Source organism: Arabidopsis lyrata (assembly GCF_000004255.2).
Source record: "Arabidopsis lyrata subsp. lyrata unplaced genomic scaffold ARALYscaffold_8, whole genome shotgun sequence".
Classification (NCBI taxonomy): Eukaryota; Viridiplantae; Streptophyta; class Magnoliopsida; order Brassicales; family Brassicaceae; genus Arabidopsis; species Arabidopsis lyrata.
The window spans coordinates 5,766,481-5,779,698 of NW_003302548.1; the positions used below are offsets into that span (position 1 = coordinate 5,766,481).

The window sequence follows — 13,218 nt, forward strand, 5'->3', positions numbered from 1 at the left end:
CAGTTACCATTCGGACCCTTTATTCTAACAGCGGCCACTGTATACCCGCCTTAATATTACATATACGAGAAATAAGAGAAAGCGAGAAAAACGGAAAAGAGACACGGAGCAACTCCAACTTGTCTAGCAGATTGGAGAATGCGGGCCATTCTTCAGGAGACTGAACCATCGAGACTAAGTCAGAACAATCTGTTTCAAAAGCCTGACAATCAATTCTTCTTGAAAGGATATTCTTCATAGCCCAAATTAAAGCTTCCAACTCCGAGTGAAGGGGGGAGAGACATCTCCGAAGGCATTTTGCACCAAGCAGCAAAGTTTGATCAGTTCCTTGAAAACACCACCATCCTATACCCATAGTTGGGTCCGAAGATTTCCAAGAGCCATCAATCCGACATTTTATAGATTGGATTGGGCTTTCCATAATTTCCGTCATAGTGTTATCTTCCATTGGATCCAATTGAGCTTCTTCCCACATTAATTTTTCACTCAAAGCGTGATTTAAAATATCTGTGGGTTCAGATTGTATTCCTTTGAAAACCTTCTTATTTCTATCTTTCCATATAAACCACAAAATCCAAGCATAACAGTAAGATTTCTCCGCCCCATCTACAGGATGTGGTATCCTCCAATAAAGATAGTCTAGATTAGAGAATTCCGACCTTAGAGGAAAACTACCTGATACCATAGGTATTTCGGATAATTCCCAGACTTTTTGAGAATGTGGGCACTCAAATAAAGCATGATTAATTGTTTCCTCAGCCATCTCACATCTTTTACAGGTAATATCACACCGAATCCCTCGATGAGCTAATTTTGAAGTTACTGCTAAGGATCCCGAAGCGATTTGCCATAAAAAGTGTTTTATTTTTGGAGGGGCTTTGGCTTTCCAAGCTTGTGCTTGTAAAATTTTACAATTTGGACCCCATTCAATCGATTCAGTCATCCCTCGGGCAAGCCGATAGCCTGACTTTACTGTATATCTCCCTGAGTTTGTATGATGCCAAATAAGCCTATCTGGCTTCTGAACTTGACTAATAGTAAGTCCTCGAATTAATTGAATATCCACCGGATCCATAAATTCATGTAGAATAGGAAGGTGCCATTCTTTAGTAACCGGATTAATTAAATGGTTTACCATTAGATTTGGATGTAACAATTTTCCTCTTCCATTTACGGGACGTGGAATAACATCCGGAAGCCAAGGATCTCTCCAGACCGATAAGTTGTAACCTGAACCTAGGGACCATCTTGCTCCCACTTCAACCAAGCTTTTGGTCGAAAATATACTCTTCCATCCAAACGATGGAGAGTTTGGTTTTTTTGCTTGTAAAGGATGAATATTCCTGAAATATCTACCTTTTAGTACTCGAGCTACTAAGGAGTTTGGAAAATGTATTAATCGCCAGTACTGTTTTGCCAACATGGCATCATTAAACGTGTCTAGAGAGTGAAAGCTCAAACCACCTTTATCTTTATCCATACACAATTTTTCCCAAGCAATCCAATGGATCCCACGGTCTCTCCCATTGGAACTCCACCAATAATTTGAGATTGCACTTGTTAACTTAGATATTAACTCTTGAGGAAGTTTAAAACAAGACATCACATAGGTTGGCAGAGCCAACGCAACTGACTTAATCATCGTCTCTTTCCCACCTTTTGACAGATATTTAGCAGACCAGCCATTAATCCGTTCATTAAATCTTTCCCGGACGTAGTTGAAAATTTTACTTTTTGAGCCGCCAAGGCTCTCAGGTATACCCAAATAGGTACCCATTCCACCTTCCTTTGTAATTCCAAGGAAATTTTTCAATTCCTCTTTTTTTTTGGTTTGGTACACGATGACCAAACACGATCGAAGATTTATTAAAATTTATCTCTTGCCCCGAAGCTTTACCATAATTTCCAATAATATCCATCACTGTTTTACATTGCTCCATATCTGCTTTACAGAAAAATAGACTATCATCCGCAAAAAGCAAATGTGAAATAGGAGGACTCCTTTTTGCTATTTTAATTCCGGTCAACCTCTTCTCTCTTTCCGCTTTTTTTAATATTAGCAATCAGGACCTCTGTACATAAAATAAACAAATAAGGGGATAGGGGATCGCCTTGTCGTAAACCTCTGTTGGGAATTATATGTCCTCTAGGTTCCCCATTTAATAAAACCTGATACGAAACTGAACTAACACTCCACATAATCCAAGAGATCCAATTTGAATTGAATCCTAAACGAGACATAACCGCTTCTAGAAACTCCCATTCGATCCTGTCATACGCTTTGCTCATATCTGTTTTAATTGCCAAGAAATCCGTTTTACACATTCTATTTGTCCGTAATCCATGAAACATTTCCTGAGCAAGCAAAATATTATCTGTAATAAGTCTACCTGAAACGAAAGCCGATTATGTTTCAGAAACTAGCCGTGGTAAAATCTTTTTAAGCCGCAAACATAGAATTTTCGAAATTTTCGAAATTGTCCGTAATCCGTTTTTTTTTTTTTTTTTTAAACGCAAATCTGTCAGAAAAAATGTGATTGGTGAGTACACTGCGGTTTTGTGGGAAAAATTAGAAAAACGCCTTTTTTGTGTTCCCCATTCAGAATGTTATTCTCATTTTAATTTTAAGAGATTCACGACAAGTAAATCACTAATTTTTTGTCGTATATAGAACACACCAAAAAAAAAGAGAAATTCCCCAAAATAGCACTTAAACAAGTTTTATGGACAATAATAGCACACACTCCATAAACTTCCAAAAATAGCACTAGTTGACTTACTACTAAGTTTTTGTTCTAAAAGTATTATCACTAGTTTATTTTTTCAATATAACTATAATTTTTATATAAAAACTATTCAACCAAAATAAATTATAAATAAATTTGAAATATTATATTCGGGTTCTCTATTTCCAATTTAGGGTATATATTTCTACCATTTAAAAGAGATTTTGATTCATTTTAATATTAGTTTATGGTATTATATTTTAGTTCCCTATTTCCAATCTAGGGTATATATTTCCACCATTTAAAAGAGATTTTTCATTTTAATATTAGGTTATGGTGTTATATTTGGGTTCCCTATTTCCAATCTAGGTTATATATTTGCACTATTTAAAAGAAATTTTGATTCAATTTAATATTAGGTTAGTGTTTGCTTTCATTTTTATTTTCTATCTTATATTTTAGTTAAGTTTAATTGAAGTTTATGGTGCTATTTGTGGAATTTTAGAAATGTTGTGCTAATTTTAGAAGAAAAACTTTTTTTGGTGCTATTTTTGTCAATTGCCCAAAAAAAAATATTTTATTGTATTTAATGTTCCGTTCTTTGCTAAATCTCATTCTTGGGCCGACTGCGTCTTTGGCCCAACTTTTGATAAATTTTAAATTGAATTGGTGGACTTTTAATGAGGTTAGTGGGGCGAATTTCATGTGAGAATCGAGATCCAACATTTATGCTGAAACTAAAAACCGAACCAAAACTTCTAACTGAAACCACGTCGAGGTTTGATCATTTCGATTATTACGATAGGCTCAAGTACTATAAAATACATTTGGTTTATAGCTCATGTCATGATGTCAAATAATTGAAATCAGAATTCAAAATTGACATAAAAATTAGAAAAGATTGCAATATTCTTTTTTTTATTTTGCAACCCATTATTTTATTAAATTATATTTGGTGATTGTATATATATAGATAATAAAGAAATATCAATTTCCACAATTAAAACTGCATAGGCAGGTCTGGTCTAATGGTTCGAATCCAGGTGGTTCACACGATCCTTTAACTCCTACTCCTTTCCACTTGGTAGAACACTCTTGGTTACACTGATTAATTTCACAGTGTTCTGCTTGAATATAGTCATGACATGTTTTGCCTTGCGTCTCCTCCATCACCATTCCTAATAATACATTTTAAAACATATACTAATATCATTTTAATTATTTTTTGTTACAAAAATAAAAAGTTGATGAACAGAAAACCAACAAAAAAAAGAGAGAGAAACACAGAATATTTAATATATTTTGTGTAGAGCATACCAATAACTAAGAGAACCATGAAAATTGTGAGAGCAGTGTTTTTAGTCATCTTTGATGATACAATTAAAACAAAAATGATGGATGTAATTGTATTGTGAATGATGTGTATATATATATGATAAGTTGGATGCATGCATCTATATTTACAAAACTATCATGAATTATAAAAAATATAAAGTAATCAGTTAGTAATTAATTAGATGCTTGAATTAGTGTTAACCCAAAAAAAAGAGCAAAGAAATCTGTTAGTAATTAATTAGATGCTTGAATCGGAAAAAACCATCAAAAGACATATCTAGAAATTAATTAAAAGTGAAAACATATAAGCAGGTTATAAATCATAATAGATGCTGACTTTAATTAAACTATGTCATAAATGAATAAAAATATGATAAACTCAACAAATATTAAATAGATGCTGTTAAAAACATATATATATATAATATGAAATATATTTAATTATTATTTTTATATGATAACTAATATTGAAGGTTTGCTTAATCATGTTTAAGTAATTTATTAGTTTAAATGTAGGGCATTTGCAAAAAATACCTTTTTTCCTAAGCCTTTTTCGAAAATACATCTTCCTATTGTCCATTTTTATTTTATATACACAATGACTAAATTACTATTTTTAAAGTGAGAGCAGATAATGAGCCAAAATTTATTTTTCCCGCTAAAACATTTCCGTAGAGGTCAAAATCTTCCCGCTATAAAAATTTCCGCCAAAATTTACCAGCCCCAAATTTTCTTGCCAAAATTTGAATTTAGAAAGCTTTAAAAAAATATTTAAAAATATTTTCTTGTAAATTTTTTAAAACCCTTATAAAACTCTTTAAAAACCCTTGTATAAATTCTTTAAAATCTTTGTAAATCTTTTTAAAATTCTTATAAAGTTCTTATAAAAAACCCCTGTAAATCCTTTTATACCTCTGTAAAATCTTTTAAAACACTTGTAATTTTTTTTTAAAACACTTATAAATCTTTTGAAACCCTTTAAAAACCTTTGTAAATTTTTAAAAACCCTTGTAAATTCTTCAAAACGCTTTCAAAACACTTGTAAACCCTTAAAAATCTTTTAAAGAGCTTTGAAATTTTAAAAAAACATTTTTAAATCCTTTTAAAACCCTTGTCCCCCAAAAATTTATGGGATCACGTTTCCCGCCAAAAACTACGGGATCATTTTATTTTTGGCAGGAAATTCACTTAAAAAGAGGGTAAAATGGCAAGAAAATGGGGCATTTTTGAAAAAAAGGTATCAAAGAAACGGTATTTCTAACAATTTTTCAGAATAAATTAGTAATTAATTGGAAGCTTAAATCGGAAAAAACTATGAAAAAAAATTGAAAACATATCCATAAATTAAATAAAAGTGAAAACGAATAAGACTGTTATAAATCATAATTGATACTACATCATAAATGAATAAAAATTTGATAAAGTCAACAAATATTAAATAGATGCTAGAAACAAAACCTAAATATATAAAACATGAAATATAATATTTAATAATCTAATTTAAAACTTTAAAATGATAATTCATATTGATGGTTTGCTTAATCATGGTTCTTGCCTAACACAAGAGAAGATTTACACTTGATGGAGTACCAAAAGAATCGTAGACAATAGATGGACATTAATTCTACATCAAATTCAAGCTTAGAAGGAGCATATAAAAAGTAGGCGCTTCCTTAATTCCTCCTCAACATTACATATAGAAGGCAAGTTTGTTCTACAACGAAACTCCACCAAGAAATCCTATCAAAGGTTGGGTTGCGGTTAAGAACTATTAGAATCATATAGTTAGTCTCATGTTGATAATACTTGTAGATAATAGCTTCTGGTTTAACCACCTAATTAATCATCTAATTAAGGTGATTTCATTGGTTTAATTCTGGTTTAGTTAGTTTGTTTTACTATACATTGTTGTAACAATTAACCTTTCTTGATCATTAATGAGAATCAGAGATTTCACCATGTTTCTCTCTCGATCTATGGTTACTAATATGGTATCAGAGCATTTTTTGCTTGCGTTTCTCTGAATTTCTTCGATTTCTCATCGATTTCTCATTGTTTTTCTTCATCTTCTTCGTTTTTCACAGGCGGATTGTTGCATCGATTTCGGATCTGTGTCAAATTTGAGCTTGAACGGAGCAGAATCACCTTCTGAGCTTCCGATTTAGCTTCTTATCGCACATTTGAGCTTCGATTCACTCGTCATGGGGAAACAAAAGAAGAAAACACCAAATCGGAGCAAATCTCCGGTCTCGGAGTACTCTCCGATGAAGACTCGAGCTGGATCTTCGTATCCAGTTGCCGATGACATCGTTGATGCTCCTTCTCTTACTTACGCGGCTGCGCGAGGCAAGATTCAATCGATTTCCGCAGAGATTGAATCGTTTGATAATGCGCATAGTCCGTTCTTCCTTCACTCTTCCGATCATCCAGGTCTGTCTATTGTCTCACACATTCTTGATGGAACGAATTACAATAACTGGTCAATTGCTATGAAGATGAGTTTGGATGCAAAGAATAAGCTGAGTTTTGTTGATGGATCTCTTCCGCGACCTGAAATTGATAATCGTATGTTCAAGATATGGAGTAGGTGTAATAGCATGGTTAAAGCATGGATGTTGAATGTAGTGAATAAGGAAATATATGATAGTATTCTATACTATGAGGATGCTGCTGAGATGTGGAATGATCTTTTTCTGAGGTTTCGTGTTAGTAATCTTCCACGCAAGTATCAGTTAGAGCAATCTATTCATACCTTGAAGCAAGGTAACTTGGATTTGTCAACCTATTACACCAAGAAGAAAACACTCTGGGAACAATTGGCTAATACTAGAGTTATTTCGGTGAAGAAATGTAACTGTGATCATGTTAAAGAATTGATTGAAGAAGCTGAAACTAGCAAGATCATACAGTTCCTTATGGGCTTAAATGATAGTTTTGCTCATCAGAGGACAGATTCTGAATATGAAGCCAAGACCATGTTTGACTGAGATATACAACATGCTTGACCAAGATGAGAGTCAGCGGATTGTAGGAGGTTCTCATACTTCTATTCTCTCCAGTCCAGCTTCAGCATTTCAGGTTCAAGTGTCACAAACATCTGACCAGTCTCATGTCAACTTGACTCAAGGTTCATATCAGAAGCCTAAATGTTCCTACTGTCACAAGCTTGGTCATACTGCTGACAAATGTTACAAACAGCATGGATACCCTCCTGGAGCTAAGTGGAAGAAGGCTCAGACTATTGGGACTACAAATCTTGCTGCTGTGACACAACTCCCACCAGTGGTTGATCAATCTAGTGAAAAGATAGATTATGAAGAGTTGTCAAATGATCAGATACAGACTGTGATCTCTTATCTTAGCAACAAGCTTCATACTACATCAGTGGAACCTATACAGACTCAGTCTTGTGCCTCGACTTCAACTTCTATACCTGTGATCTCCCAGATTTCAGGTACCTTTCTGGCTTTATATTCTAATTCTTACTATGACATGCTAATTTCTTCTATCTCTAAAGAACCGGCTGTGTCTCCTAGAGCTTGGGTAATAGATTCAGGGGCTACTCACCATGTTACACACAATAGAAGCCTTTATATAGATTTTAGAGCCTTAGACAATACCTTCGTAAGACTCCATAATGATTGTACTGTTAGAATAGTGGGCATAGGATACATTAAGCTATCTGATGCAATCTCTCTCCACAATGTGCTTTATATTCCTGAGTTTAAATTTAACTTGATCAGTGTTAGTGTTTTAACAAAGACTTTAAAGTCAAAAGTTAGCTTTACATCTGATGAATGTTTTGTTCAGGAACTTACACAGGAGTTAATGATTGGAAAAGGTTGTCAAGTTGGCAATCTATATGTCTTGGATTTCAATGAGTCTAATCATTCTGTTTCTTTAAAAGGTACCAATACTATATGCTCTGAAAATCCTATTTGTTCTGTTGTTGTTGATTCCTATACATGGCATAAGAGATTAGGTCATCCTGCTCATTCAAAAGTTGATTTGTTATCTGATGTTTTGAATCTCAAAGATATAAAGATAAATAAAGATTCTTTACCTGTGTGTCATGTTTGTCACTTGTCAAAACAGAAACATTTATCTTTTAAATCTAGACAAAACATGTGTAAATCTGCATTTGATTTAGTTCATATAGATACTTGGGGTCCATTTTCTGTTCCTACTATAGATGGTTTCAAATACTTCTTAACAATTGTTGATGACTATAGTAGAGCTACTTGGGTCTATTTGCTAAAGAATAAATCAGATGTTTTGCATGTTTTTCCTAGTTTTATTAATATGATTCAAACGCAATTTCAGAAGAAAGTTAAATCGGTTAGATCTGATAATGCACATGAATTAAAATTCAATGATTTGTTTGCTGAAAATGGAATTATTGCTTATCATTCATGTCCTGAAACTCTAGAACAAAATTCTGTGGTAGAGAGAAAGCATCAACATATCTTAAATGTTGCTAGAGCCCTCTTATTTCAATCCAATATTCCATTAGAATTCTGGGGTGATAGCATATTAACAGCTGTGTTCTTAATAAATAGACTACCCACACCTGTTTTGGAAAATAAATCTCCTTATGAAAAGCTTACCAATACGGCTCCTACTTATGACTCTTTAAAGACTTTTGGGTGTTTATGTTATAGTTCAACATCCCCTAAGCATAGAAATAAGTTTGAACCTAGGGCTAGAGCTTGTGTTTTCTTAGGATATCCCACAGGTTATAAAGGGTATAAGCTATTAGACATAGAGACACATGCCGTTTCTATTTCAAGACATGTCATTTTTCATGAGGAGATTTTTCCTTTCTTATCATCTACCATCACTGATGATATGAAAGCTTTCTTTCCTCTATTACAGTTTCCTGCCCAAACCGATGATTTGCCTCTTGTGCAAACATCAATTCCTGATGCACATCCCCATCAAGATGTGTCATCTTCTAAGGCTTTGATTCCTTCTGAGTCAATGTCTACTAAACAAAAGAAACCCCCAAAACACTTGCAGGATTTTCTTTGTTATAATAATACTACTAGTATTAATCCTAATATACTCTATCCAATCACAAATTATGTTTCTTATTCTTATCTAGCTGAGCCTTTCCGTGCTTTCATTAATACCATCACAAATGATATAATCCCACAAAGATATTCAGAGGCAAAAGACTTTGATGTATGGTGTACTGCTATGAAGGAGGAGATTGGTGCTATGACAAGAATTCGCACATGGAGTATTTGTTGTTTGCCAGCGAATAAGAAGGCTATTGGTTGTAAGTGGGTCTTTACAATCAAGTATAAATGCAGATGGAAGTATTAGAAAGATTACAAGGCGCGCTTAGTAAGCAAAGGATATACTCAACAAGAGGGTTTGGACTATGAGGAGACATTTTCTCCTGTTGCCAAGTTAACTTCAGTGAGAATGATGTCATTGTTGGCTGCTAAGTTGAGATGGTCAATTCATCAACTTGACATTTCTAATGTGTTCTTGAATGGTGATTTGGATGAAGAGATATATATGAAGGTTCCCCCTGGTTATGCAGATCTTATAGGAGAGGCTTTACCTCCTAATGCTGTGTGTAGATTGCACAAATCCATTTATGGACTTAAACAAGCCTCGCGACAGTGGTTTCTCAACCTCTCTGCAACTCTGAAGACCATGAGATTTGGGAAATCTAATGCTGATCATACTTTGTTTACCAAGTATGTTGATGGAGTTTTTCTTGGTGTTCTAGTCTACGTGGATGATATCTTGATTGTCAGTAATAGTGATGCTGCAGTAGCAGGTTTTATAGAAGAACTGAAGATGTTTTTCAAGTTAAGAGATCTTGGTACAACAAAGTACTTCCTTGGTTTGGAGATAGCCAAGACTAATGAAGGTATTTCAATTTGTCAGAGAAAATACATTTTGGAATTGCTTTCTCTTACTGATTTTCTTGGAAGTAAACCATCTGCTGCGCCTTTGGATCCAAGTGTGAAACTAAGGAAAGATGTTGGAGTTCCTGTAAGTGATCCATCCGCATATCGAAAGCTGGTGGGGAAATTGATGTATTTGCAGTTAACTAGACCAGATATTGCCTTTGCTGTCAATACTTTATGCCAATTCTCACATGATCCAAGAGACATTTCATTTGAATGTTGTGCATAAAGTATTGAGATATTTGAAGGGAACAGCAGGGCAGGGTCTGTTTTATCATGCAGATGATACCTTTGATCTCCGGGTTATACTGATGCTGATTGGGGAACTTGTAAAAACAATAGAAGATCAGTTATTGGCTACTGCATGTTTATTGGTAACTCTCTGGTTTCTTGGCGTTCACAAAAGCAAGATTCAGTTTCTATGAGTTCTGCAGAGTCAGAGTTTAGAGCAATGTCTTCTGGTACTAAGGAAATGATTTGGCTTTCTAGGCTTCTTAATGACTTCAAAGTTCCTTTCAAGCCTCCTGCTTATCTTTATTGTGACAATACTGCTGCAATCCACATTGCTAATAATTCACTATTTCACGAGAGAACAAAGCATGTGGAGCTTGACTGTTACAAGACCAGGGAGCAGATTGATTCTGGTTTTCTCAAGACTATGTATGTGAAGACTGAAGAACAATTAGCAGATCCTTTAACCAAAGCATTGTATCCGGCACCATTTCGGGAGCTTATTGCCAAGATGGGTGTTTGCGATATCTACGCACCACTGCCATCTTGAGGGAGGCTATTAGAATCATATAGTTAGTCTCATGTTGATAATACTTGTAGATAATAGCTTCTGGTTTAACCACCTAATTAATCATCTAATTAAGGTGATTTCATTGGTTTAATTCTGGTTTAGTTGGTTTGTTTTACTATACATTGTTGTAACAACCTTTCTTGATCATTAATGAGAATCAGAGATTTCACCATGTTTCTCTCTCGATCCATGGTTACTAATAAGAACAAAGAACCAAACAGTGAAGGCATGCTTTGGGATTCTTGCCTTATACTATTCCAAATAACACAAGAAGAGAAAGAATTATGAGGTTACGTAATTCACTACAGGAAATGTGGGTATTGATAGCACTAAAAGATAGCGTTTTTTATGTCTATGCTATGTTTGACTTAATGGATAGCGTTTTGTGAATTGTAAACGCTATAAATGATTGAAGCGGGATATATGAAATTCACGCGGCCAATTTTCGGGTTACTAAAGTTCAATTCCCGCTATTGAAAATGTTAAGAGGGAAAAAATTTCTGATTTTGTCTAAGGCAAAATAAATGAAAACAATAAAAATCACTTTTGCATTTTTTTCCCTCACTAACAAAGATAAAACACTTAGAAAAAAAAAAAGCAAAAAGAACACTAAGCTTTCTCTCGTGTTCCCCTTCTCTCTTTCTATCTACCTGTACAAAGCTTTGTCGTTGTCGCCGTGAAATTCCGAGACGACCTTCACCGCCGTTGTCGTCGCTGGCATCTTATTCCAATTTCACAGGTATAATTTGAGTTTTAGGTTGAATCTTTAAGAGTTTAGGTTGGTATATATCGATTTAGGGTTCTTCAATGTCGACTGATAAATCTCTTCAGTTAATTGTCTCTTCTTCCATGTATCGTTTGGACTTGTGTTATTTTTGATTAATTTGGGTTAAACAACTTCTAATCCAATTGAAAACTTCTGATTTTTGTAGGTAGCTCTCTGGGTCAGATTTCGTGAAGGTATGAATTAGGGATTTTTAATTTTTGTTTCAAACTTACGAATTCGACTTGTTTCTATGTGTAATCCCATATGATTTCACATGAACTGTCGTATTTTATAAAATATCAATAAGATTCATGTGCTGGTCCCAATATATTTGACAAAATCTGTAGCGTACTTATTTGTTGTTCTTGTTATTTGTGTGAATGTCTCTTTTTGATTTGTGAGATCATTTGTATTTTTTTTCTTGACAGATTCTAAAAATCCTTTGTCCAAAGAAGACTTGAGCTTAATCGTAAGATTGTGAATCCTTTCTCTCCTTGTTGTTCTATTTTTGTTCTGCCATGTTTGTTAAGGAGATTGAATATGTTAGCTAAGTTTAGAGGTCCTGATGGGTACTGTGCCAATATTGCAAATTGTACTGTTTCTCTTGATCCTCCTGTTATTAGTGGTATGAAGTCACATGATCATCATGTCCTTATGCAAAACTTATTGCCTGTTGCTTTGAGAGGATTGCTGCCAAAAGGACCAAGAGTTGCTGTGACTCGATTATGCAACTACTTCAACAGGTTGTGCCAGAGTGTGATTGATCCAGAGAAGCTGATTTCTAGTGAGTCTGAGTTAGTTGAGACAATGTGCCAAATGGAGCGGTTCTTCCCTCCTTCACTATTCGATATTATGTTCCACCTGCCTATACACTTAGGAAGAGAGGCACGCTTGGGTGGACCTGTTCACTTTCGTTGGATGTATCCGTTTGAGAGGTACTTTTTATTTTAGTTTTTCTCTCTTTAATGTGTTTATTAGGTTGTAGTTTATTAGACTGTAGTTTATGTATTAGTAACAAATATGTTTTTGGATTGAGTTGTAGGTACATGAAAACTTTGAAAGCATATGTTAAATATTTTCAGTTGGAGAAAAGAAGCTGACTTTCAGTGAGTTTTTTAAAGACCCATCTGGCATGGAGGCTGTGATCAACGCTAAGGCTTTCCAGAGTTATCATTTAGTTGAAGATACTGATGATACTTACAAGTTCTTTCTTTAACCCTCTAGTTCAATGTTCATAAGACAAAATTTTCATACTTGTCTTGCATAAAGGTCGTTTGCATATGTTTTAGGATATGTATTGCTTTAATTGTCATCTGTAGCTTCTTAGTTTGCTCAGTAGCTGCATAAATTTTGATGTCCAAGAACTGTTAATAGATATTCTCATCAGCTAGGATTTATCTTTGCTTGTTCTCTGATTTGGCTAAATTGATGATTGATTCACATATATATTTTTGCGAATAGTGATACTGTCTCAATACGAACCATGTAGATGCTTAAGTGTATGTACAAGAAGTCCCCCTCTTTTGGTTTTATGCTTTGATTACTAGATTTAATCTGATAGATTCATGTATGTTCATGAACAATACTGTACAACAAAGCTGCATGATTAGGATTCTAGTTTTTGTCTTAAAACAATATTGTACAACAAAGCTGCAGGATTAG

General features: G+C 34.2%; 1 protein-coding gene across 1 annotated transcript; it reads right to left on the reverse strand.

The window, feature by feature from the left end:
* Positions 1-3,698: 3,698 nt before the first annotated feature.
* On the reverse strand, positions 3,699-4,152 carry LOC9301557 (putative defensin-like protein 129). Its single transcript, XM_002865437.2, has 2 exons — positions 4,044-4,152; positions 3,699-3,904 (listed from the first exon to the last, which is right to left on the reverse strand). Exons 1-2 carry the CDS (start codon positions 4,090-4,092, stop codon positions 3,714-3,716), a joined length of 240 nt encoding a protein of 79 aa, XP_002865483.1. The 5' UTR covers positions 4,093-4,152; the 3' UTR covers positions 3,699-3,713.
* Between the last annotated feature and the right edge of the window lie 9,066 nt (positions 4,153-13,218).